Genomic DNA, 27,241 nt, shown 5'->3' on the forward strand with positions numbered 1-27,241 from the left:
TATACTTAACCTTTTCTCCAAACTGTAGATATGAAGCTTCTCTAATCTTTAATAAAAACAGAAAATGCTGGAATTACTCAGCAGATCAGGCAACAACTGTGGGGAGAGAAACAAAAGTTAAGGTTTCAGATTGATGACCTTTCATCAAAACTGGAAAAAGTTAGAGATGTAACTGGTTTTGAACAAGTACAGTGAAAGGCGGGATGGCTGGTGGGGGGGACACAGGGGTTTGGAGGAGAGGAAAGAACAAAAGGAAAGGTATGATTGGGTAGCAGGCAGGAGTGATTAAATGACAAAAGGGATGATGGTGCAAGGCAAAAGGTAATGGGACAAGTAAAGAAACAAAAGATAGATCTGGAGGATGTGTAAAGGAGAATTTATTTTTATTATTCATTTGCGGGATGTGGGCGTCGCTGATGAGGCCAGCATGTATTGCCCATCCCTATTTGCCCTTACGAAGGTGGTGGTGAACCACCTTCTTGAACTGCTGCAGTCTGTGTGGTGAAGGTACTCCCATAGTGCTGTTAGGGCAGGAGTTCCAGGATTTTGACCCAGCGACGACGAAGAAACGGCGATATATTTCCAAGTCAGAATGGTGTTTGGCTTGGAGGGGAAATTGCAGGTAGTGTTGCCATGCGCCTGCTGCCTTTGTCCTTTGAGGTGATATAGGTCGTGGGTTTGGGAGGTGCTGTCTTAGCGAAGCTTGAAAAAGCCTTGACGAGTTGCTGGAGTGCATATTGTAGATGGTACATACTGCAGCTACAGTGCGTCGGTGGTGGAGGGAGTGAATGTTTAAGGTGGTGGATTGGGTGCCAATCAAGTGGGCTGCTTTGTCCTCGATGGTGTTGAAGTTCTTGACTGTTGTTGGAGTTAGACTCAACCACGCAAGTGGCGAGCATTCCATCACAGTCCTGAATTGTGGAAAAGCTTTGGGGAGTCAGGAGGTGAGCTACTCGCACAGAATACCTAGCTTCTGTCCTGCTCTTGTAGCCACAGTTTTTATGTGGCTGGTTGACTTAAGTTTCTGGTCAGTGGTGACCACCAGGATGTTGATGGTGGGGGATTCAACAATGGTAATGCTATTGTATTGCAAGGGGAGATGGTTAGACTCTCTCTTGTTGGAGACAATCATTGCCTGGCACTTGTGTGGCATGAATGTGACTTACACTTATCAGCCCAATCCTGAATGTTGTCCAGGTCTTGCTGCATGCGAGCACGAATTACTTCATTATCTGAGGATTTGTGAATGGAGCTGAACACTATGCAATCATCAGTGTGTATCCTCACTTCTGACCTTATGATAGAGGGTAGGTCAGTGATAAAGCAGCCGAAGATGGTTGGGCCTAGAACATTGCCCTGAGGAACTCCTGCAGTGATGTTGTAGGGCTGAGGTGATTGACCTCCAGTAACCACAGCCATCTTCCTTTGTGCTAGGTCATCATCATCATAGGCAGTCCCTCGGAATCGAGGAAGACTTGCTTCCACTCTAAAAATGAGTCCTTAGGTGGCTGAACAGTCCAGTGCGAGGACCACAGTCCCTGTCACAGGTGTGACAGAGTAATTGAGGGAAAGGGTAGGTGGGACTGCTTTGCCGCATGCTCTTTCTGCTGCCTGCACTTGATTTCTGCATGCTCTCGGCGACGAGACTCGAGGTGCTCAGCGCGCTCCTGGATGCACTTCCTCCACTTAGGGCAGTCTTTGGCCAGGAACTCCCAGGTGCCAGTGGGGATGTTGCACTTTATCAGGGAGGCTTTGAAGGGTGTCTTTGTAACTTTTCCTCTGCCCACCTTTGGCTCGTTTGCCGTGAATGAGTTCCGAGTAGAAAGTTTTCTTTGGGAGTCTCGTGTCTGGCATGTGAACAATGTGGCCTGCCCAATGGAGCTGATCAAGTGTGGTCAGTGTTTCAATGTTGGGGATGTTGGCCTGGTCGAGGACACTAACGTTGGTGGGTTTGTCTTCCCAGGGGATTTTGCAGAGACATCATTGGTGGTATTTCTCCAGTGACTTGAGGTGTCTACTATATATGGTCCATGTCTCAGAGCCATACAGGAGGGCGGGTATTACCACAGCTCTGTCAACTATGAGCTTGGTGGCAAATTTGAGGAATGCACTTTTCCTCAGACGGCTGACAGCTGAAGGCTGCACTGGCGCACTGGAGGTGGTGTTGGATCTCTTTGTCAATGTCTGCTCTTGTTGAAAAGAGGCGCTCCCAAGGTATGGGAAATGGTCCACGTTGTCCAGGGCCGCGCCGTGGATCTTGATGACTGGGGGCCAGTGCTGTGCGGCGGGGACAGGTTGGTGAAGGACCTTTGCCTTATGGATATTTGGCGTAAGGTCCATGCTTTCGTACGCCTCAGTAAATACGTTGACCATGACTTGGAGTTCAGCCTCTCTGTGCGCAGACGCAGGCATCATCCGCGTACTGTAGCTCGACGACAGAGGTTGGGGTGGTCTTGGACCTGGCCTGGCCTGCTAGGTAGGACTCCAGGTAGTGGCAAGTTGTCCCCCGATTCCCATTTGCTTCAACTTTACTAGGGCTCCTTGATGCCACACTCAGTCAAATGCTGCATTGATGTCAAGGGCAGTCACTCTTACCTCACCTCTGGTATTCAGCTCTTTTGTCCATGTTTGGACCAAGGCTGTAATAAGGTCTGGCAGAACCCAAACTGAGCATCGTTGAGCAGGTTATTTATGAGGCAGTGCTGCTTGATAGCACTATCGACGACGTCTTCCATTACTTTGATGATTGAGAGTAGGCTGTTTGGGCGGTAATTGGCCGGATTGGATTTGTCCTGCTTTTTGTCGACAGGACATACCTGGGCAATTTCCCACTTTGTCGGGTGGATGCCAATGTTGTAGTTATACTGGAATAGTTGTACAGGGTCCGAGCTTCCAGATGCCTGTCATTTTCCACCCCACTCCCACTCTGACCTCTCTGTGCTTGGTCTCCTACACTGTTCCATTGAAGCTCAACGTAAGCTTGAGGAACAGCACCTCATCTTTCAATTCGGCACATTACAGCCTTCCAGAGTCAACATTGAGTCAACAATTTCAAACCATGACTACTGCTCCCATTTGTTTTGGACAGCAGCTGTTGGTAATGATTCTGCTATTCCCATTTACACCTCCTCTAGACCCATCTTTTGTTTCTTTACTTGTCCCATTACCATCCCCTTTTGCTTGCACCATCATTCCTTTTGTCATTTGATTCTGCCTTCCACCCTATCCCAGACCTTTCCTTTTGTAGTTCCATCCCCTCTTCCCTGCCTCTACTTACTTAAAACCTGTTACATCTCTAACTTTTTCCAGTTCTGCTGAAAGGTCATCAATCTAGCACCTTGACTTTGTTTCTCTCTCCACAGGTGCTGCCTGACCTGCTGAGTTTTCCAGCATTTTCTGTTTTTATTAAAGATTTCCAGCATCCGTAGTATTTTGCTTTTGTACTACTCTAAACTTTCATGGAATGTTGCAGAAACAGTCTATGTGGCCATATCAATGATGTGCTCGTGTTTTTATCAACATAGCTACCTAAGCTGCCTTTTGTTCATTCCTATGATCTTCAGTGTTCTCCTCATTATCTAATTCCCTATTAAGAGAATTTAAGGAATCTACTGCATGAGAAATAATAGTTGGTCCCTTTAACATTTGGGATCATACGATTTTTTTCCTTTCTGCGTCTTCTAAAATCCATATGTTTGTTTTGAAATGTAATGGCCAGAACTGCATGCAGTACTCAATGTGGGGTAATCTATGCTAATGTGACTCTTTTTCATTTCAAACTTGTGTTGCTTATTCTTTTTCATAGTATGCATCCTTTGAATTTGTCAGTATTAAATTTAATTTCCCCTTTCTCTACCCATAAATATATAATTTAGTCTAAATCCTATAAAGTGCATCCACTGCCCCTACTGCTTTCTCTATTTGTGTTGTCTGCAGATTTGACAAGTTTGCAATTAGTTTCTGTGTCCAGGTCATTTATCTAGATAAGAACCAACAGCGTTTCAAGCAGCTACCTCTGCAGTAATCCAATCAGCACCTTCAATTCCCCCAACTCACTCCTTTCAGATGCTGCACCTCAATTCTGCATTAATTAGTTTCCCTTGGATTTTAATGGCCCTGAATTTGCGGAGATAAATACGGAAATATTTTGCTGGTCGGAGTACGCCTCCGACCCGCTAAATATTTCCGTATTTACCTCCTGGCTCCACGGCTACGGAGAGTTCCCTTCTTGGGTCTGCAGGCGTACGCCTGCGTAAAGGCCCACAGATCCCAAGGGCGCACGCAGTTCGCAAGCGTCCCAGGTCAACCAATGGGCCAGGTCAACCAATCAAAAAGGGGGATTCCTATGATGCTTATGGGGATTCCATTTACTTACAGAATCCCCATAAGCATATTAGAAGTCCCCAAATAAATAAGAATTCAAAGCACTTCAATAAAAATAAATGTTCCCAAGTTCAAAATTAATTAAAAGACCCTTTAATTAAGCATGTAAAATAACATTTTAATTTTTTGAAATAAAGTTAACCATTTTTAAATGGGCCAAAATGTACCTAATCTAAGTTTAAATGTATGTGTATGTTTTAATCATACATTTTAACGTTTAATTTAAGCCTAACGTTGGTAAAAGAAGGCCTTGCGCCTGCTTTTACCTGGCATACGGGTTTTGTGGCCATTCTTTGGGCAGGACTTGGGCACTCTGCACCAGTGAAAGTGTTTTTGCAATGGATGCGAATGATCTGTGAATGCGAAACTTGACAGTTTTCGCGCATGTTGTGCGTACATTGTCGAAACCACCATAATTTCAGATCCAATGTTATTGAATGATGTCAAAGGCTTTCAGGATGTCCAAATAAACTATTTCATAGGGAGTTTTATTATTTATTACTCAATTGAGATGGACTACATTTGTTTGAAGAAAATACATGACGCTATTATAAACTGGCAGGTTTTTCTGCAGCTCACTTCCCAAAACTTTATCAGCAAATACCCTCTGATAAGGCTAGGATTCACATCCTTGCTACCTTGGCACAATGGATTAGCAACTCATCGCTTTAATCACTTGACTACCTCAGCACACTTGACTTTTTCTCCATTGATAATCAGACTTTTTGAGACTTGTTCTGAGGGCTACTAAAGAGTAGTTATAAATATTCGAAGCAATTATTTTGAATCATGTACATCTGTCAATTATATTGCTTACACATTTTTTAAAATTGTTTTTCCAATTAAATTTCTAGCACAGGGGCAGTAGGTATCTGTTAATCTTTGATAATGCTACACAGTGTTGGGATTACTCTCGAGCTCCAAAGGCCCATGTAATATTCAAATACATTTTTTGGGCCTCAGATTCATTGTTGATGGTGACAAACATGTACTTATTTCATCAACAGTACAACACTTGCTTATATAGAGCTGTGGGACAGTTAAGTGTGTAAGCTGCCATTTAAATCCTTGTGCTGTAAGTGTCAGAGAAACTATTTGTGCTGTGCGTTTGTACCTGAAAAATATACGTAGCCATTATGTGGTCTTGTGTAGATATAAACTACTGAATTTTATCTGAGTGAAGGCTTCTTTGCAGATGGCGTTCAAAGTGAGTACTTGTTGTGTGCAGATATGAAGTCATTTTTGAGTTGAAACGAAATCTCAGAACTTTAGAACTCTGAACAAAGTCAGCTCTGCTCATGGATATATAAATTAGAGCCCAGCAAGAATTCCAAATATACAAAAACTGATCTTGTCTCAAATTAAATTCCAGGTCATGAGCCACTTAAGTAAAAGTTTTCTACGCATTTTCAGGTCAAAGAAATTTTTTAGCTTTATAGAAAGCTGTTTGGTGAAGAACTACATGCAACGGCCTGCAACTGAACACCTGTTGAAACATCCATTTATCCGTGACCAGCCAAATGAACGGCAAGTTCGAATCCAGCTGAAAGACCATATTGACAGAACAAGGAAGAAGAGAGGAGAAAAAGGTAGGTGGTGCAAGGTTGATGTAATTACAAAAACAGAAGATCGGCTTCTTGTGTTAACAAATATAAAATAACTTTATGCATTTACTCCTGTTTGACAAGGGCTAGCATTTTAACCTACACATTCCTACATATGCACACGCACCTTGAAATTATGACTCCACAAGAGGGGAGCGCTGAGAAATGTGAAGACAGTCAGCATACCTCCGTACACAAGGATTTAAAAACCATCAATTTAATATATTCTTTATCATCTCATTATAGTCAAACATTCAGTAGTGGAATCTAAACCAGCATTACTCTCATTGCCTTTTGGCAGGTTCCTATGGAGTGATCAGTTATTTCTTTTGATCAAAATGCTCCTCGAATGGTCCTTCTGCATTGAAGCGACTCTTCTGTTTTCCCAATCAAATGACCTTTCACAATAGTCCATGCCTGAAGATAATGTAGTTCATTCCCTTACAATTAAGGCAACATTGGTCTAAATCTTGGAATTATATGGCTGGTATATCTGGTAGTGTCCTTCTAGTTAAATACTTGGCTTCGGGCAGGAACCTTATATAGCAGTGCTTCATATCTCTGCAGTTTGCCACCATTTAATGGATTTTGGGAGAAAGAATGAGGAGAGGCAATATAAACTAAATGGTACAATTTTAAAGAGGGTGCGGAAACAGAGACCACGGGGCTTCACTCACGTACACAAGACTTTGAAGGTGGTAGGACAAGTTAATTACAGTTGTTTTAAAAAAAACATACAGGATCCATGGCTTTATAAATAGAGTACAAGAAGTTAAACCTTTATAAATTATTGGTTAGGCCTCCACTTGAGTGTTGTGTCCAATTCTGGGCACCACACTTTAGGAAGCATGTCAAGGCCTGTGAGAGGGTGCAGAGAAGATTTACCAGAATGATACCAGGGATAAGGGATTTCAGTTATGTGGGAAGACTAGAGAAGCTGGTCAAGGGGAGACCTACCAGAGCTTTCAAAATTGAGTTTTGTTTGAGTGAACAGGGAGAACCTGTTTCCACTGGCAAGAGGGTCAGTAACCAAAAGACACAGATTTAAGTCGATTGGCAAAAGAATCAGAGGGGATATAAGTAGAATTTTTTTTTTGTGCAGAGCTGTTATGATCTGGAATGCAGTCTGAAAGAGTGATGAAAGCAAATTTAATGTTTACTTTCAAAAGGGAATTGGAGATATATTTGAAAAGGAAAAATTTGCAAGGCTATGGAGAAAGAGTGGGGGAGTGGGGCTGATTGCACCGGCTCATTGAAAGAGCTATCCAGTCAGGATGGGCAAAATGGCCTCCTTCTGCGCTGTATGATTCTATGATGCCAAATTAAGAAAGTGAGGCCTCTCTTCTTCCTTGCCCAGTAATAAACACTAACATCTCCTCCTGTCTCCCCAACAAAAAAGGCAAGCAACTTATTCAAGACTGGCATGATTGCTGTAAAGCATAATGTTTAATTTAATTTAGATGAAACAGAATATGAATACAGTGGGAGTGAAGAAGAGGAGGAGGAGTTGCCTGAGCAAGAAGGAGAACCAAGGTAACAAACAGTGTTTCATTATTTAAAATTACTCTGTACTATCTGGATTTTTACAAGATTAGAAATGGTGAGTTTTTTTTTTGGACAAATAACAGAAAAATCTCAAGAAAGCCCCATATGTACCAACATTTTGGCTTTTGCATTTCTCTTGTGGATTTTGTGTTTTTTCTCAATTTTCACTTTTATAATCTTTTGTTATTTTCTTGCATCTACTTTATACTTTTCATTATATTTCCTCCCACTTTAAAAGAAAGTTCTTGCAAAATTACACTGTTCCTTGGCTAATAGGTAGGTAACATTTTCACAGGTTCAGGTCAAAATTCGTGAGCTTACTATTGGTTAGGTGCACAATGTTACTTGTCTTCTCTCTCTCCTTCCCTCCCCCATTTTCTTTTTATTTCTCCTCTCGCTCTTCCGTCCCTATGGAAAATGTGCCTGTTTTTCTTTTGGATGAAACATTAAACTGAGGCCCCGTCTGCCCCCTCAGGTGGACATAAAAGATCCTATGGTACTATTTTAAAGAAGAGCAAGGGAGTTATCTCCGGTGTCCTGGCCAATATTTATCCCTCAATCACATCTGGTCACTATGATATTGCAGTTGGTGAGAGCTTGTTGTGTGCAATTTGGCTGCCACGTTTTCTACACTATAACTGTGACTACACTTCAAAAAGTAATTCATTGGCTGTAAAGTGTTTTGGGACGTCCGATGGTTGTGAAAGGCACTGTATAAATGCAAGTCTTTCTTTTTGTTCTCTGTTCTGTATCTCCCTCTGGTGGCAGAGAGCAGGAACTTATCATGTGACAATTTGTGCATAGCCAATGCTAGTCCATCTATTTATAAACATTGTGGTCTGGAAATTCAAGAAAAACCGCTACCACCGGTTTGCCGCCAAAAAAAAATGCTATGACTCCGCTATGATTTCGAGGCAGAAGATTCACGAAAAAAAATGGGGGAAAATCTACCCAGCTGTAAAAATCGGCGGAAACCGCGATCCTCGCCAACTTTAGTTTGAGGCCGATTAATGCTGCGAATTGGGCCCAGGGAGGGGGGAAAAGACCCACAATATTTTTCCAAGAAATAAAAAAAAATCACAAAACATTCACAAGACCCTTTTCTAGTAAATCGCTGCAAAAGAATTTAAAAAGAAACTTTAACTTGCCCTTTTTGTAGGTTTTCATACCTACCACGATTTCCAAGGGCTGCACCGACAGGTTTTCCTCTTTTTTTTTTACCCTATCCTCTGTGACCAAACTCTGGCGGAAGCGCTTTTTCCAGTCTTGCAAACCGGCGGTCTGCTCCCCAGAATTATTTCACAACCGCCGGCAGAAGACTTCAGTGAATTTTCTGCCGCAGCGTTTTCCACCCAAAACGACAAAATACCGCTGAAAAACATGGCGGAAGGTTGTTGAATTTCCAGCCCTATAACTTGTATCTAACCTTGCTCAGTCATCCCAAAGGTAATGTGGGAACTGAGAAAATTTAGCTGAAAAATAATGTCTTCATGGCAGTTTCTCCTCCACAGCAATGGATTTTATCATGCAATTGAGCAAGATTTAGAATACAATAGGCACCAGGGAGTGAGGAATCTAATGCTAATTGTGACTTGGTGTGAATAGCATCCAGATAGGTGAGAACAGCAAATTAGATTGACTTTCAGTGAGTACAAAGCGTAGTGAAGTCCAGAGAAAGGGTCAGGTGCACAGACAGCCTCATATTACAATGAACGGACAAAAACAAGCTAATTTTAGAGAATAATAAGAGACTTTTATCATTGATGTACATTGATTTCCTGTATCACACATGTAACAGTCGATCAGTAACTTTTAACAAAATAATGGCAAATAATTATTGTGGAAAATATGTTTTGTATTTGGGAACCATCTTCCATGAAGTGTGCGAATATAACATCGCATCATATTTCACTTACCAATCAGAAGTGATTGTGGAAAATCTAACACTTCTTAGCCTATTGCCAGCATGTTTATGTGGGTCCATTTTCTTAGTTCGCCCAGTCCTTGTCATCTGATCTACTTTGGAATTGGACCTGGCTACTACCGATTATATTTTTGAATTTCTGGTTTTGTTTGGGTCAACGCTGCATCAGTCTGAGGGGTTTGTGAGAAACAGTCAGCACGAATTGGGTATTGGGCTGTCAGAAGAGGTCAGAGACCATTCTGTGACCAGCATCCATTAGCTTAGAAATAGAAATTTGCCCTAAACTGTATGGGAGGAGGGTCACGTGGAGCATTTCATGTAAATGTATGTAAGTTAGGACTGGCCTCTGCTCTGTCCGGTTCCAATAGTGACACTCAATAATTACATGCTGTTGGAAACAACTTATGCTTAAATGCAGCCTAAACATTGGCTAGTGGCAAGTCTGTGATGTGCCCAATTTTTCTAGGTATGGAAAAGGAAAATTGGAAAATGTAGTTGTTTACCATGATTTCTATGAACGCCAGATCAGATTTGTGATGAGGTAAAGTAATAAAGATCTACAAATATGATACCGGAACTGAGAGGTTATAACTATCAGCAAAGACTGGGACTCTGTTCTCTAGAAATGAGAAGCCTGAGGGGTGAGCTAATAGAGGTCTTTAAAATTATGAAGGGGTTTAATAGGCTAGATGGGGAGATGTTACCACTTGTGGGAAAGTCCAAAACTAGGGACATAAATATAAGATTGTCATTTATAAATCCAATAAGGAATTCAGGAGAAACTTATTTTCTCAGAGAATGGTTAAAATGTGGCACTTGCTATCATATGGAGTAGCTAAGATGGATAGCATTGATGCATTTAAGGTGAAGCTAGATAAGTAAATGAGGGAGAAAGATATACTGATAGGGTTAGATGAAGTAGGGTGGGAGGAGGGTCATGCGGAGCATAAACACTAGTGTAGACCAGTTGGGCCAAATGGCCTGTTTCCATGCTGTAAATTCTATGTAATGAAGCACCTCATCACAAGCCAGTGTCCACAAGAGGGCAAGTGTAACCAACAAATTAAAATTGTTGCAAAAAAAAAGTTCATACAAGTTTTTAGGAAATTGTAGGAAGTCTTTATGTATGAAGTGGTTTATAACAAATCTACATCATTTGCTTGCTTTGTACTGTAATAGTCTTGAAGTGAAATCTTAAAATTCAAAACTTGGGGTTTATCATAGAAACAATAAAGATCTGCACTGAATCTGTTTTGAGATCTCAGATCTTAATTATTTATGAACTGACAAGAAAAGGTCATCTGGCCCATCAAGCCTGTCCCATTCCACATGGTGGAATCTACAAACATCATTAAACCCATCTCCTCCCACTTTCCTGTCTACAGCCATGCAATCTTCTGGGTCAGGCAAAAAATTGAGAGAAAAAAAACCGTAGTCCAATTTAGGAAAAATTCTGGGAAATTGCTTTCCAAGCAAACTTCATAAATTGTGCTGATGTCTCCTGGTGCTATCCTGCTTACCCAGTTCAATTAACTTATCCAATTCCTTCATAATTTAAAATAGTATCCTCTCGGTCTACACTTTTTCAAGATAATATGTCCCAACATTGCAAGCCTGTTCTGATCTCCTCGAGCCCTTAAACAAGGTATCAATCGACTGGTCCTGTTGAGGTCCTTTTTCAAGTTAGAAATTTCCTAACATGTGAGGGACTGAAACTGGACACAGTAATTTAGATGTAGCTGGACCAAGGCCTTATATAAGGTATTGTATTTCTAGTTTTATATTTCATTATCCTAGCTATACATCCAAATGCCCTATTCGCACCAATAACTCATGAACAACAAAACCCAACTTCTTCTCCTGCTCAGCTCCTTGAACTCGCAATTCTCCATGGTGTATACATGCTTGGAATTTCCCTTGCCCATATTAGAAGACATCTGCTGATCATGGAAAGTTCTTACACCCGCAACCATCTTTATGAAGAAAAATAGTGGAAAAAATGTAATCTCTTGTTTTGTAGCTCAATTGTTAATGTGCCTGGAGAATCGACTCTTCGTCGTGACTTCCTAAGATTGCAGCAAGAGAACAAGGAGCGCTCTGAGGCTATGCGCAGGCAACAACTCCTTCAAGAACAGCAGCTACGAGAGCAGGAGGAGTATAAAAGACAGCTCCTAGCAGAGCGGCAAAAACGCATTGAGCAACAGAAGGAACAAAGGCGACGACTTGAAGAGGTAAGAATTTAAAAAAATCTAAACACAGTGTAGTTCGGAGAATGATTTGTTGGAAATATTGGATATTGAAATATGTTAAAGATGTATTAATTTATGTGTTTGTGTCAAGTGCATTGTGGCAATAGGCACATCTTGTAATTTATAGTAATAACTTAAAAAAAAAAGTATATTGCACAACAAAACTGTATATCGACCTTGTTACTAGTTAACTGCTTTCAGTACACTAATTTCAGATTAAAAAAACGATTACCTTGACTTGCATTTCATATGTCATTTTTTGGTAAATTAATTTTTAGTTCTGTGATGTGCATATGTGCTCTTAGTATGTTTTCAGATCAGGTATTAAAGATCAGATGTATTATTAATCAATGTTATTATTAATGTTATTATTAATATTTCTATGCATCAGATGTAGCAATTACTTTGAAATCGGCGCACCATTAATCAACAGAAAAGTATTTTATATAGAATTATATAGAATGTACAGCACAGAAACAGGCCATTTGGCCCAACTGGTCAATACTGGTGTTTATGCTCCACATGAGGCTCCTCCCACCCCTCTTCATCTAACCCTATTAGCATAACCTATTCATTTCTCCCTCATATATTTATTTAGCTTACCCCTTAAATGCATCTATGCTTATTGCTTCAACTACTCTGTGGTAGCGAACATGCATTCAAAAATTGAAAATAAAAAAAAATCTTTGAATATTGAATTTATTTATTTTTTATTTTTACTTTAAAAAATTTGCGCACCATTAATCTCCAGAAAAGAGGTTCACGATGAAGTTACTAAGGAGTTGAGCTGATAGAGGTGGGATCTGCAAAAAGCGGAAAGTACATTAACTCTGCTGAAGACATTAATGGATGTGCAGTATTTTATTTTGCCAACTACTTCTCAGCACAAAGTTAACCACGTCATCAGAATTTCACTAATCGCATTTAAGTTGGGAATAAATGTGGAAACATGTCCACTGTATGTAAATATAGTGTATGAAATTATGATTGGGAATAACAAAGTTAATGGCATCAGTATTATGAGTGAATGCAGATAACTGTATAATAAAATGAATGGTACATTATCTCTCGAATTATACTAACAATTGGTCTCTAATCTAGGCCGCTAAATGATGGTTGTGAATTGGAGAAAATGGATAACATTTTAATCGTTCCATTTCAATTATGCACTACGCTGTAATCGTAGATTCTTTGGCAAAGGGAGAAACAACAGTGCTAAGATATTTATCAGTCTTGTCATTGTACTGTCGTTTAATGAACTTCTAACAATGAATTTATTATTTAAGACAAGATGGCAATTTTTAGACATCTTAAACATTGATGGCTAACCCAAATTATTGAGTGCTTCTACTAAGATCTACTGCTGAAGGATTTTACAATTAGCCTTTTATTCTTGCTTCTGAATTTACCTCCTATGTTTTTTCTTCAATCCCTTACTACCTGTGTACATTTTATTTTCTTTGGAAATGTTCTTGTATCCACTCTCCAAGAAAGGTGATCCGGTCTACCCTTCTAACAATCATCCTATTGAACTTTATATTGGTGCTTGTTGTGGAAACTGTTAACTTTCAGCTTGTATCACCTTGAAAGTTTTGGTCAAATCCATGTTTCCAAAAGAGTTTCAGCACAGACATCTACTTGTCGTCTTGTTGCTTACTGTGCTCTCAGCATCGAACCTCACTCAAGGGGACCACAGGTCAGAGAATCTGCCCTATAGTACTATAGCCCTACCACCAACCCATGCTCCCTTCGAGTGAAGCTTCCCTCTGGGTGCATAGGAGTACTGAATTTATCCTCCTATCTACACTTGATTCACAAATGCTTGTATTAAAATCTTCACAGCCTTAAAACCTAAGTTTGGCATCACTACTACTTTGTATACCTTTTACTCTTTTGAAACTTGGTGTCCAGGATTACTAACTCTTCACTTTTGTCTCTTGATGATAAAAATCATAATTTTTAAGTGATGGAGCTCAAAATTACAATGACTATATTTTTTAATTCAAATGGAATATTAGCATAATTTTGAGTCTTGAAAGTTGTTGATTGGCAATAACATTTAGTGGATATACTGTGGAGTAAATGTCAAATGCAAGGTGAATCTAAGTGGAGTTCAGAATTCATTTTTGGCTTAATTTTTTTGTGTGCATGTGCATGATTTTAAATTAATTCTTTTTTTATTATTTGTTCATTCATGGGATGTGGGCATCGCTGGCAAAGCCAGCATTTATTGCCCATCCCTAATTGCCTTTGAGAAGATGGTGGTGAGCCACCTTGAACCGCTGCAGTCCGTGTAGTGTCGGTACTCTCAGTGTTGTTAGATACGAAGTTCCAGGATTTTGACCCAGCGATGATGAAGGAACAGCAGTATATTTCCAAGTCGGGATGAATCTTGTCTGCCCTTGTCCTTCCAGGTGGTAGAAGTTGCGGGTTAGGGAGGTGCTGTTGAAGAAGCTTTGGCAAGTTGCTCTACTGCATCTTGTAGATGGTACACACTGCAGTCATGGTACACCGGTGGTGGAGAGAGTGAATGTTTAAGGTGGTGGATGAGATGCCGAACAAGTGGGCTGCTTCTTCCTGGATGGTGTTGAGCTTCTGAAGTGTTGATGGAGCTTCACTCATCCAGGCAAGTGGAGAGTATTTCATTACACTCCTCACTTGTGCCTTCTAGATGGTGGTAAGGCTTTGGGGAGTCAGGATGTGAGTCACTTGCCGCAGAATACCCAACCTCTGACCTGCTCTTGTAGCCACAGTATTTATGTGGCTGGTCCAGTTAAGTTTCTGGTCAATGGTGACCCCCAGGATGCTGCTGATTGGGGATTCGATGATGATAATGCCATGAATGTCAAGGGGAGATGATTGGATTGTCTCTTGTTGGAGATAGTCATTGCCTGGCATTTGTGTGGCGTGAATGTTACTTGTCACTTATCAGCCCAAACCTGAATGCCATCCAGAGCTTGCTGCATGTGGGCACAGACTGCTTCATTCTCTGAGGAGTTGTGAATGGAACTGAACACTGCACTTTTCAGTGAACATCCCCACTTCTGACTCTATGCTGGAGAGAAGGTCATTGATCAAGCAGCTGAAGATGGTTGAGCCTATAACACTGCCCTGAGCAGTTCCTGCAGTGATGTCGCAGGGCTGAGATGATTGGCCTCCAACAACCACAATCACCTTCCTTTGTGCTAGGTACGACTCCAGCCAATGGAGAGTTTTCCCCTGATTCCCATTGACTTCAATTTCACGAGGGCGCCTTGATGTCAAGGTCAGTGATTCTCGCCTTGGAATTCAGCTCTCTTGTCCATGTTTTGACCAAGGCTATAATGAGGTCTGGAACCGAGTGGTACTGACGGAACTCAAACTGAACATTGGTGAGCAGGTTATTGGTGAGTCATCATCATAGGCAGCCCCTCAAAATCGAGGAAGACTTGCTCTCACTCTAAAAGTGAGTTCTCAGGTGACTGTACAGTCTAATACGGGAATTACAGTCTCAGTCACAGGTAGGACAGACAGTGGTTGAAGGAAAGGGTGGGTGGGTAGTCTGGTTTTCCACACATTTCTTCTGCTGTCTGTGTTTGGTTTCTGCATGCTCTCGGAGATGAGACGCAAGGTGCTCAGCACCCTCCCGGATGCTCTTCCTCCACTTAGAGCGGTCTTTGGCCAGGGATTCCCAGGTGCAGGTGGGGATGTTGCACTTTATCAAGGAGGCTTTGAGGGTGTCCTTGAAACATTTCCTCTGCCCAACTGGGGCTCACTTGCCGTGTAGGAGTTCCGAGTAGAGCGCTTGCTTTGGGAGACTCGTGCTGTGCATGTGGACGATGTGGTCCATCCAACGGAGCTGATCGAGTGTGGTCAGTGCTTCGATGCTGGGGATGTTGGCCTGACCAGAACACTGACGTTGGTGCATCTATCCTCCCAGTGGATTTGCAGGATCTTGCAGAGGCAGCATTGGTGGTACTTCTCCAGCGCTTTGAGGTGTCTTCTGTATATGGTCCACGTCTCTGAGCCATATAGGAGGATGGGTATCACTACAGCCCCGTAGACCATAAGCTTGGTGCCAGATTTGAGGTCCTGGTCTTCAAACACACACTTCCTCAGGCGACCGAAGGCTACGCTGGCACACTGGGGGCACTGTTTGATCTCGACGTCAATGTCTGTCCTTGCTGATAGTAGGCTCCTGAGGTACGGAAAGTGGTCCACGTTGTCCAAGGCCGCGATGACCTGGGGGGGGGCGGTGCAGTGCTGTGTGGTGGGGTCAGGTTGTTGGAGGACCTTTGTCTTAGGATATTTAGTGTAAGGCCCATGCTTTAGTGTGCCTCGTTGAAGATGTTGACGTTGTAAGTGCTGCTTGACAACGACGCCTTCCATCACTTTGCTGATAATTGAGAGTAGACTGATGGGGCAGTAATTGGCCGGATTGGATTTGCCCTGGCTTTTGTTGCTAGGACATACCTGGGCAATTTTCCATATTTTCGGGTGGATGCCAGTGTTGTAGCTGTAGTGGAACAACTTGGCTAAAGGTGCGGCTAGTTCTGGAGCACAAGGCTTTAGCACGACAGCCGGGGTGTTGACTGGGCCCATTGCTTTTGCTGTATCCAGTGCATTCAGGATTTATTCATTCATGGGATGTGGGCGTCACTGGCAAGTCAAGGTAGCTGACAGTTTTACATTCCAACACATATAAAGGTGTCTGCTTTGATCGATGTGTGTCATAAATTTGATTGTGAAGGAACCAAGTCCTACTATGATGATGCTGTGTGTTTGGCAATGGGTAATTCTGCAAAAGTTAATGCTCTTGTTGAAAAACTCAGGAAATGGCCACAAGATTTATTATTGACTGTGTTCATAATCAAGACACAATTATTATTTTCTTTTCTACACAATCAGCTCTACTAATAAAGTGTAGGTTCACTGACAATAAAATAGCTATCTATCAAAACTTTGTTTAAATCAATGTAAATCTAATGTTACTGCTCCATTGAAACTACTTTGTCTATTTGTATATGGCACCTATGGAATTGAATGATGGAAAACCTCAACCAACATTTGTGGCAAAGTTGATTTCGTGTAAATGCAGCAAATCAGTTACATTCTTACCTTAATGAGCATTTTCCTTAAATGAGCAGCAGCAGAGAAGGGAGCGAGAAGCACGAAGACAACAGGAACGTGAACAAAGAAGGCGTGAGCACGAGGAAAAGCGAAGATTGGAGGAACTGGAGCGTCGAAAGAAGGAAGAGGAGGAAAGAAGAAGGGCAGAAGAAGAAAAGAGGCGAGTGGAGAGAGAGCAGGTGATTTTTATTGTCACTCTTCATTCATATTGGGCCTAGAAGTTGCACACGCAATTGTTCATAGTGATATTGGAATTAGATTGTTGGTGATTTTTAATAGAATTTTACCTTTGGTGCTCTGAATTTTTCCCCCTCATTTTGCTGTCTCAGTAGGATGTTTGGTCCATAAGCTTTTGCAAGACTGCCAACAATGCAACTACATGATTGGCTGGCAAGAGTGATCCAAGCAAAGTGAGACAGACAGTGCCACTTTCCTTGACTGTTGCGATGGAGCACAGCACGTAATTCATGCAATCCTCCATCTAATGGCACAACTGCGAACATTCAAAAGCACGACACGATAAATTTGGCAGCACTACACTTTTAGTTTGAAGTTTTGTGGTCGAACATTTGAGATGAGGTTGGAATGAATGCATGTGATCAAATTCAAATTTGTGTTGAATTTGGGTAATTTTTGCTGATGATCATATCTTAAAGTCTGCAGCATTTAAACTCAATGAGGCATTGTTTCCAGGCTGGTTTAAAAGTGCACAACTTGAATACCGTATGGTATCCCTATATACCAGACATTGCATATTTACTGAACCAAATAATGCTGAATCAAGATCCAGAATTTGAACTTTCTTGTAATAGTTTAAAAACAAAATATAAGCAGTGTAGCCAATCGTGATTCATAAGCAATTTGTCAGTTCATCTTGTCATTCGTCCCCTGCAGTCAGAATCAGGGGAAGTCATAACGGGGAACAAAGAAATGGCAGACCAATTGAACAAGTACTTTGGTTCGGTATTCACTAAGGAGGATACAAACAACCTTCCGGATATAAAAGGGGTCAGAGGGTCTAGTAAGGAGGGGGAACTGAGGGAAATCTTTATTAGTCGGGAAATTGTGTTGGGGAAATTGATGGGATTGAAGGCCGATAAATCCCCAGGGCCTGATGGACTGCATCCCGGAGTACTTAAGGAGGTGGCCTTGGAAATAGCGGATGCATTGACAGTCATTTTCCAACATTCCATTGACTCTGGATCAGTTCCTATGGAGTGGAGGGTAGCCAATGTAACCCCACTTTTTAAAAAAGGAGGGAGAGAGAAAACAGGGAATTATAGACCGGTCAGCCTGACCTCAGTAGTGGGTAAAATGATGGAATCAATTATTAAGGATGTCATAGCAGTGCATCTGGAAAATGGTGACATGATAGGTCCAAGTCAGCATGGATTTGTGAAAGGGAAATCATGCTTGACAAATCTTCTGGAATTTTTTGAGGATGTTTCCAGTAAAGTGGACAAAGGAGAACCAGTTGATGTGGTATATTTGGACTTTCAGAAGGCTTTCGACAAGGTCCCACACAAGAGATTAATGTGCAAAGTTAAAGCACATGGGATTGGGGGTAGTGTGCTGACGTGGATTGAGAACTGGTTGTCAGACAGGAAGCAAAGAGTAGGAGTAAACGGGTACTTTTCAGAATGGCAGGCAGTGACTAGTGGGGTGCCGCAAGGTTCTGTGCTGGGGCCCCAGCTGTTTACATTGTACATTAATGATTTAGACGAGGGGATTAAATGCAGTATCTCCAAATTTGTGGATGACACTAAGTTGGGTGGCAGTGTGAGCTGCGAGGAGGATGCTATAAGGCTGCAGAGTGACTTTAATAGGTTAGGTGAGTGGGCAAATGCATGGCAGATGAAGTATAATGTGGATAAATGTGAGGTTATCCACTTTGGTGGTAAAAACAGAGAGACAGACTATTATCTGAATGGTGACAGATTAGGAAAAGGGAAGGTGCAACGAGACCTGGGTGTCATGGTACATCAGTCATTGAAGGTTAGCATGCAGGTACAGCAGGCGGTTAAGAAAGCAAATGGCATGTTGGCCTTCATAGCGAGGGGACTTGAGTACAGGGGCAGGGAGGTGTTGCTACGGTTGTACAGGGCCTTGGTGAGGCCACACCTGGAGTATTGTGTACAGTTTTGGTCTCCTAACTTGAGGAAGGACATTCTTGCTATTGAGGGAGTGCAGCGAAGATTCACCAGACTGATTCCCGGGATGGCGGGACTGACCTATCAAGAAAGACTGGATCAACTGGGCTTGTATTCACTGGAGTTCAGAAGAATGAGAGGGGACCTCATAGAAACGTTTAAAATTCTGACGGGTTTAGACAGGTTAGATGCAGGAAGAATGTTCCCAATGTTGGGGAAGTCCAGAACCAGGGGTCACAGTCTGAGGATAAGGGGTAAGCCATTTAGGACCGAGATGAGGAGGAACTTCTTCACCCAGAGAGTGGTGAACCTGTGGAATTCTCTACCACAGAAAGTAGTTGAGGCCAATTCACTAAATATATTCAAAAGGGAGTTAGATGAAGTCCTTACTACTCGGGGGATCAAGGGTTATGGCGAGAAAGCAGGAAGGGGGTACTGAAGTTTCATGTTCAGCCATGAACTCATTGAATGGCGGTGCAGGCTAGAAGGGCTGAATGGCCTGCTCCTGCACCTATTTTCTATATTTCTATGTTTCTATGCCAGATGTTAACATAGTGACTAAAACATGATCCTCAGTGAGTACTGTCAATATTATCTTGGCTGTGTGGGCATAGCATTAGTTGCTACCTGAAAGCTGATGTGTTTAAAATGGTAGATCTGATCATGTATTCAGCTAGTTTTTATTTGCATTGTTACAGAACAACGGCATTGCCACAATAAGAATGATACTGCTTACTTAAGTTAATTATACTTGTTATGTGTCTCATTTGTGAAATTGGCTGAGCTGGGTATTGCAACACATCAATTGTTTTTATTGTAGAGGAATAGCATGTCATGGGGAACATCTTTCAATGGAATTGGAATGATTTTGTATACAAGTTTCTTATGGTAGTTTCTTGACTGGCAGTTCATGTAAGCTCATTTGAATTTTTTGGCTGGTTTGGGGGATGGGGAACAGATGCAAATATATTAAATTTGTGTTCAAAAATAGTCAAATATATACTTTTTTGATTAATGGAAACAAAATGTTTTGCCTGGTTTGTTTAGTAGTGTCTCTGGTATCAGTTCAGTTCACTTCAGTCCCGATTTACTTTTTTATGCAGGGACAGGGGAAGCAATCTCAGAGATGAGGTGTGAATACATTATTTCTAGATTAAATCTGGTACTTTGCTCATGCATTGCTGTGTAATTTTGCAACAGGAGTACATCAGACGTCAGCTTGAAGAGGAGCAACGTCATTTGGAAGTTCTTCAGCAGCAGTTGCTCCAAGAGCAGGCCATGTTACTGGTAACTTGTTCACTCGGTTGTTGTGTGATTGATGTAGCTGGCAGCTTCTGTGCTATCTTGGTTCACTTCAGCTGCATTGTTCATGTATTAACAGCAAGCTGATCAGTCCATTGAGGTTAATATAGCAGTCTGAGAATGGCATCAGCACAAATTTGTCACTGAATTGTGTGGGAATGATTTGTCATCTATTTGGTGCTGTTGTGCTATTTACTGTAAATGTAAGGAGTACCTGAATTAAATGAACAGGGCTACTTTAAATAATATCCTTTCCACAGAAAAACCCAAATCATTAAAAATGTAAAATACTAATATATAATTAATTACCAACCTTTCTCTCCCTCCCAGAAAACCTGGTTTATCATTGTGATGTGAACAAAATTTTAAACCACATTTCTCTGCTCTTCCCCAAACTAGAAATACTGTACTTTAATTTAGGTTTGTAGGAGTTATAATTGTGTTCATTTAGATACAGTTAACTCTGTTCTTCATTGACATTGTTTATTGTATCTTCTTTAAACCACACAGCATGCAAATACTTCAAGGTTAAGGGTCTATAAAATAGACAAAGAAATGGGAGTAAACCCACATTTTGTTACAATATAATTCTCAATTCATTTAAAGTACAAGCATTTTAGTTATTTCCATGAAAAAAAAATGAATATGGATTTGCATCATACGTTTTGCACTGATGCTTGCAATATCTCATACTTTTGATACTCTAGCTAAATCTATTTAAAAAAAACATATCTGGTTCAAAATGGGATAATCTGAAATTGAATGTGATCTCCCCGATTTTAAATTCCACTACTGTACTATATTAGCTTGTCATATGTGGGACTGTATTTAGTTACTGATGTGTGTCTTCTCAGCAGCCATTGGCACTGTTGTGCTAGTTACACCAATTTGCATCCATTGTTTATTGGATATTTGATATGAATTTCCTGATGCACAGCTGGTTACCGGTGTGATATCACAAGGTTGGAGGTTGCAACTCTGGCTGACACTTTGAATATTTTCTGTGAAGCAGCTGGACATTCACAATTGTTGTGAATTCATAGGTGTCTTACTTTGAAATATGAGGTGCTTCAGCCACTAGGAAAACTTTGCTATGTGCTATTCTTGTGGAATTTGTAATATTGTTAATGCTACAAACTGTACTGTACATTATAAAGTATAACTAACTGTATATGTACCATTTTCTTAAAAGGAATACAAATGGCGTGAGATGGAGGAACAACGACAGGCTGAGAGATTGCAGCGCCAGTTGCAGCAGGAACAAGCTTACCTTCTGTCTCTCCAACACGACCACAGACAGCAGGAAAGGAATAAACCTTACCATGCACCAGAACCTAAACCTCACTTTGAAGCAACAGATAGGAGTAGAGAAGTAAGACAAATGATGTTCATCTGATGTTTGTCACAAAAGTAACCTGTGATAAAGGGGGTTGAAGCAATCGACTTTTACTTATTTTAGACTTTGCAATTACCATTAGCTTTTTGCTGATATCTAATTAAATTACCTTCCAGTTCTCTGTCTGAAATAAATTAAAATATAAACTCTATTATGAACAGTAACAATGTATGCATTTTCAGGCACCCTAGTCAGAGAGTTCCTAATAGTCCTACTCTATTAAGCGGACAGATATGAGTTGTCTGTATCAGGAATGTAGTGGCTGAAACCTGCATTAATGGTTAAGAAATTTCTATTAAAATAAGTTTTAGATCGAAGATAATTCATTCTGTTTCAAAAATAAGCTAATTCTTCAAAATGACAGCCAAATTTACCTGTATATACAAGAATTATCAAGTAGTTAGTGCTCCCCCCTCCAAATCCACCTCTAACTTCTCTCCTTTTACTTCTTCCCGTTTGAAATTGACAACTCAATTTGGGATATAGTTCATCAGGCAGCTGCTCTGATACCTTGTCTTAGCGGGTTTTCATCATTGAGTGCCAGCAGTCTATTCAAATATGGGACCATCACAGCTGAGCCCAGCCTGCCTCTCGTGTGTACTTCCAGCGTAAACCAATTGGATATTGATCAGGAGCCAGACTCTCCATTATTTTATTCTTTGCCCTCCCCCGCCCCCACCTCAAAAATATTGTAGCCAATTGGATTAACTCTACTGTTTCCTCAGCTGAAATCAACTCCGCACAGATTAGGGACTGTGCTGAGCAGTTTGGCGCCATAGGAAGTTTATATTCTTGCTAGTTTTCTCCTCATTGCTTCCTATACTTTTCCAAAAGTATTACATTTTGATTGGGGTAGGATTTCACAGCCACTGGTGCTCTTCAGTACCTGGCACAAATGATCATATTTTAAAAATAATTGTTCTTGGGATGTGGATGCCACTGGCAAGACCACATTTATTGCCCGTTCCGAGTTGCCCTGAGAAAATACAGTGGGCCTTCTGTTTGAACCACTGTGCTCTTTGTGATGAAGGTACTCCCATGACGGCGTTCAGTGGGGAATTCCAGGATATTGAACCAGTGAAACTGAGAACGGTATTTTACGTCCAAATCAAATGGTGAGCCAGATATTTGTGGGCAGATGTCACTTGACAGCACTGTTTATGACTCTTTCCATCACTTTACTAATTGTGAGAAGGCTGAAAGAGCAGTAACTGTCTGGTTTAGATTTATCCATTACTTTGTGGATAGAACAAAACTAAGCAATCTTCCACATTGCCTGTTAGATGCCAGTATCGGAACTGTACTGAAACAGCTTGGCTAGGTGAGTGGCTAACATTTATGTGCAGGTCTTCAATACCACAGCTAAAATGTTGTCAGGACCCATTACATTTTTACCATGTCCAATGTACTTAGCCACTTCTTAATATAATGTGAAGTTACCCGAATTGGCTGGATATTGGCATATATGATGGGAATCTCAGGAGGACATCTCATAGGATCGCTCACTTAGCAATTTTGGTTGAAGGCATGTGCAAGCACTTCAACCTTCAGCCTTATCTCGTGGGCGTGTTGGGGATGTTCATGGAGCTTCCTCGTGTTCATTGTTCACCAATCTCACAGGATGTGGTAGGACCTACAGAGCTTTGCTGTGATTTGTTGGTATGGCACCATGTAGTTATGTCTAGCCTGCTGCTTTTGATGTTTCACATTTAGGCAGCTCTGTGCAGTAGCTTCATGAGGTTGGTGATACTTTTTAAGGTTTGCTTTGTCCTGTTACTGGCATTATCTTCCACACTTTCCATTGTACCAGGGTTAGTCTCCTGGTTTTGATGGTGATCGAAGAATGAAGGATGTGCCAGGCCATGAGGTTACAGATTGTGAGTTACACAGTTTCGTTGCTATTAGCTCATAGTACCTCATGAATGCTCAGTTTTGAACTGCTAGATCTGTTCTTAACCACTTAGCTTGGTGGTAGTGCCACATTACACGATTCTTTATTAGTGCTTCATTCCTATTAATGCTGATGGACAGATATGTCTGAGGCAGGTAGATTGATGAGGACAAGGCCAAGTAGGTTACTTCTTCATGCTGATTCTCTCACTAAGTATCATAGGCCCATTCTGCAGCGATGTCCTTCAAGACCCAGACAGCTTGGTCAGTGATAGTTTACTGAGCCACTCTTGTTGGTGGATGTTGGAGTCTCCACTCAAAATATATTTTGGGACATTGCATCCATCAGAGCTTTCTTTCAGTATGGAGGAGTACTGATTCAACAGTTGAGGGTAGTAGATGGGAATTAGCAGGAGGTTTGCTTGACCTTATTTGACCTGAAGCCATGAGATTTTATATAGTCAAAGCCACTTCTGCTTGACTGTATACCACTATACCCCTACCTCTTGTGGCTATATCCTGAAAGTGGGATAGAGCATTCTGGGATGTTGGTTGGAAGATAGGAGTCTGAGCGCAAATACCAATGCTCACATGGGTTTAGTATTACAGTAGTTATCATACTGGAGCAGCAACCAGATTGAAAGCTTGCGGATTGTCATAAAAACCCAACTTGTTAACTATTATCCTTCAGGGAAGGGGAGCCTGCCACCTCGCTACGTGTGACTCAAATCTGTGCCAGGCTATTGCTTGATGAGTCGATTGGACAGCTCCCCTAATTTGGACACCAGTCTCCAGATGTTAGTGAGGAGAACGTTACAGGGTCCACAAGGCTGAGATTTCCCAAGTTTTCTCCTGATGTAATACCTGGTTTGTTTTTGATAGGTCTGTCTGATTTTTTTCCCCCTCTTTATTTTTGCATTTTATACTTGTTATTTGCAACTGAATGATTTGCTAGGCCACTTCAGAGGGCACGAACAGTCAACCATAATGCATGTCTGAAGTCATTACTATACCTGCGTGAGCATTGATGGGTTTTTCAGCTGCAGAGGGCATCATAGCCAAGACCATTCTTATCCTTAACTAACATCTTTCTGTGCAGACTTCTAGAAGATACTGCTGGATAATGACCATGGGTGGGAATTCTGGTTGATTTTTCCCTCCCTAATCTGGAGCTACTGAGAATAATTGTAGCTCTTCTTTGATTAAGAGCATAAGAAATAGGAGCAGTAGTAGGCTAAATGACCCTTCGAGCCTGCTCTACCATTCAATAAGATCATGGCTGATCTGATCTGATGGACTCAGCTCCACTTCCCTGCCCGCTCTACATAACCCCTTATTCCCTTATCGTTTAAGAAACTGTCTATTTCTGTCTTAAATTTATTGAATGTCCCAACTTCCTCAGCTCTCTGAGGCAGCGAATTCCACAGATCCACAACCCTCTGAGAAGAAATTTCTCCTCATCTCAGTTTTAAATGGGCGGCTTCTAGTTCTAGTCTCCCCTATCTATGAAAACATCCTCTTTGCATCCACCTTGTCAAGCCCCCTCATAATCTTATACGTTTCGATAAGATCACCTCTCATTCTACTGAATTCCAATGAGTAGAGGCCTAACCTACTCAACCTTTCCTCATAAGTCAACCCCCTCATCTCCGGAATCTTCTCTGAACTGTCTCCAAAGCAAGTATATCCCTTTTGTAAAAATGGAAATCAAAACCGCGCAGTATTCCAGGTGTGGCCTCACCAATACCCTGTACAACTGTAGCAAGACTTCCCAGCTTTTATACTGCATCCCCTTTGCAATAAAGGCCAAGATTCCATTGGCCTTCCTGATCACTTGCTGTTACCAGCATACTAACCTTTTGTGTTTCATGCACAAGTACCCCCAGGTCCTGCTGTACTGTGGCACTTTGCAATCTTTCTCCATTTAAATAATAACTTGCCCTTTGATTTTTTTTTCTGCCAAAGTGCATGACCTCACACTTTCCAACATTATACTCCATCTGCCAAATTTTTGCCCACTCACTTAGCCTGTCTATGTCCTTTTGCAGATTTTTTTGTGTCTTCACACATTGCTTTTCCTCCCATCTTTGTATCGTCAGCAAACTTGGCTACTTTACACTCTGTCCCTTCCTCCAAGTCGTTAATATAGATTGTAAATAGTTGGGGTCTCGGCACTGATCCCTGCGGCACCCCACTGGTTACTGATTGCCGACCCGATAATGAACCATTTATCCCTGCTCTCTGTTTTCTGTTCGTTAGCCAATCCTCTATCCATGCTAATATATTACCTCCAACCTCGTGAACTTTTATCTTGTGCAGTAACCTCTTATGTGGCACCTTATCAAATGCCTTCTGGAAGTCCAATTCACCACATCCACTGGTTCCCCTTTATCCACTAATTCCCTGAGTGTACAGAAATCTGTCTATCCCATTCTTGGATATACTCATCGACTGAGCATTCACAGGCCTCGGGGTAGAGAATTCCAAAGATTCTCAACCTTCTAAGTGGAGAAGTTTCTCATCTCAGTCCTAAATGGCCAACCCGTTATTCTAAGACTCTAAACTCAAGTTCAAGACTCTCCATCCAGGGGAAGCAGCCTCTCGGCATCTACGCTGTCAAGCTCTTGAAGAATTTAATACATTTCAATGCGATCACCCCACTTTCTTCTAAACTCTAGAGAATATAGGCCCATTCTACTCAATCTCTTCTCCTAGGACAACACTCTAATCCTAGGATTCATCCTAGGAATCAACCTAGTGAACCTTTGTTGCACCACCTCTAAGGCAAGTATATCCTTCCTTGTGTAAGGAAATCAAAACTGTACACAGTACACCAGGTGTGGTCTTGTCCAATAAAATTACAGCAAAACTTCCTTTTTATACTGCAACCCCCTTGCAATAAAGGCTAACATATCATTTCTGATTGCTTGCTCTTGCTGCACGTTAACTACTGTTATTTGTGTACAAGAACACCCAAATCCCTCTGAACCTCTGAAGCCCAACATTTACTCGTCTCTCACCTTTTATTTAAAAAAATTCTGCTTTTCCACTCTTCCTACCAAGATAATTTCACAATCACTCTTCCCCCCCCCCCCCCCCCCCCCAGTCTGGTTCACTAATGTCCTTTAGGGAAGGAAATCAGCCATCCTTACCTGGTCTGGCCCATATGTGACTCCAGACCCACAGCAATATGGTTGACTCTTAACTGCCCTCTGAAATGGCCTAGTAATCCACTCAGTTGTGCACAACTGCTATGAAAAACAATAAAAAGAATAAAACTTGACGTACCACCTGGCATCGACCTCGGCACTGGCTTTGGACACGACAATGGCACACCTAGCCCAGTCGACCCTGCAAATTCCTCCTCACTAACATCTGGGGACACATGCCAAAATTGGGAGAACTGCCCCACAGACTGGTCGAGCAACAGCCTGACATAGTCATACTAACAGAATCATATCTTTCTGTCAATGTCCCAGTCTCCTCCATCACCATCCTTCGGTCTGTCCTATCCCACCAGCAGGACAGAGTCCTCAATGTTGACTGTGGATTCCATAAAGTCTCATGGCTTCAAGTCAAGCATGGGCAAGGAAACCTCCTGCTGATTTACCACCTCCTGCCCTCCCTCAGCTGATGAATCAGTACTCCTCCATGTTGAACACCACTTGGAAGAAGCACTGAGGGTAGCA

General features: G+C 41.6%; 1 protein-coding gene across 1 annotated transcript in view; it reads left to right on the forward strand.

The window, feature by feature from the left end:
- LOC139274622 (mitogen-activated protein kinase kinase kinase kinase 4) overlaps nucleotides 1-27,241 on the forward strand; it is a 387,065-nt gene that overhangs the window by 288,118 nt on the left and 71,706 nt on the right. The window contains exons 10-15 of the mRNA XM_070891300.1: nucleotides 5,797-5,972; nucleotides 7,448-7,520; nucleotides 11,477-11,687; nucleotides 16,832-16,993; nucleotides 20,165-20,251; nucleotides 21,459-21,638. Of these exons, the coding sequence (XP_070747401.1) occupies nucleotides 5,797-5,972; nucleotides 7,448-7,520; nucleotides 11,477-11,687; nucleotides 16,832-16,993; nucleotides 20,165-20,251; nucleotides 21,459-21,638 (889 nt within the window). The remainder of the gene's footprint in view (nucleotides 1-5,796; nucleotides 5,973-7,447; nucleotides 7,521-11,476; nucleotides 11,688-16,831; nucleotides 16,994-20,164; nucleotides 20,252-21,458; nucleotides 21,639-27,241) is intronic.

This window comes from Pristiophorus japonicus, chromosome 10 (genome assembly GCF_044704955.1).
Source record: "Pristiophorus japonicus isolate sPriJap1 chromosome 10, sPriJap1.hap1, whole genome shotgun sequence".
NCBI classification, from domain to species: domain Eukaryota; kingdom Metazoa; phylum Chordata; class Chondrichthyes; family Pristiophoridae; genus Pristiophorus; species Pristiophorus japonicus.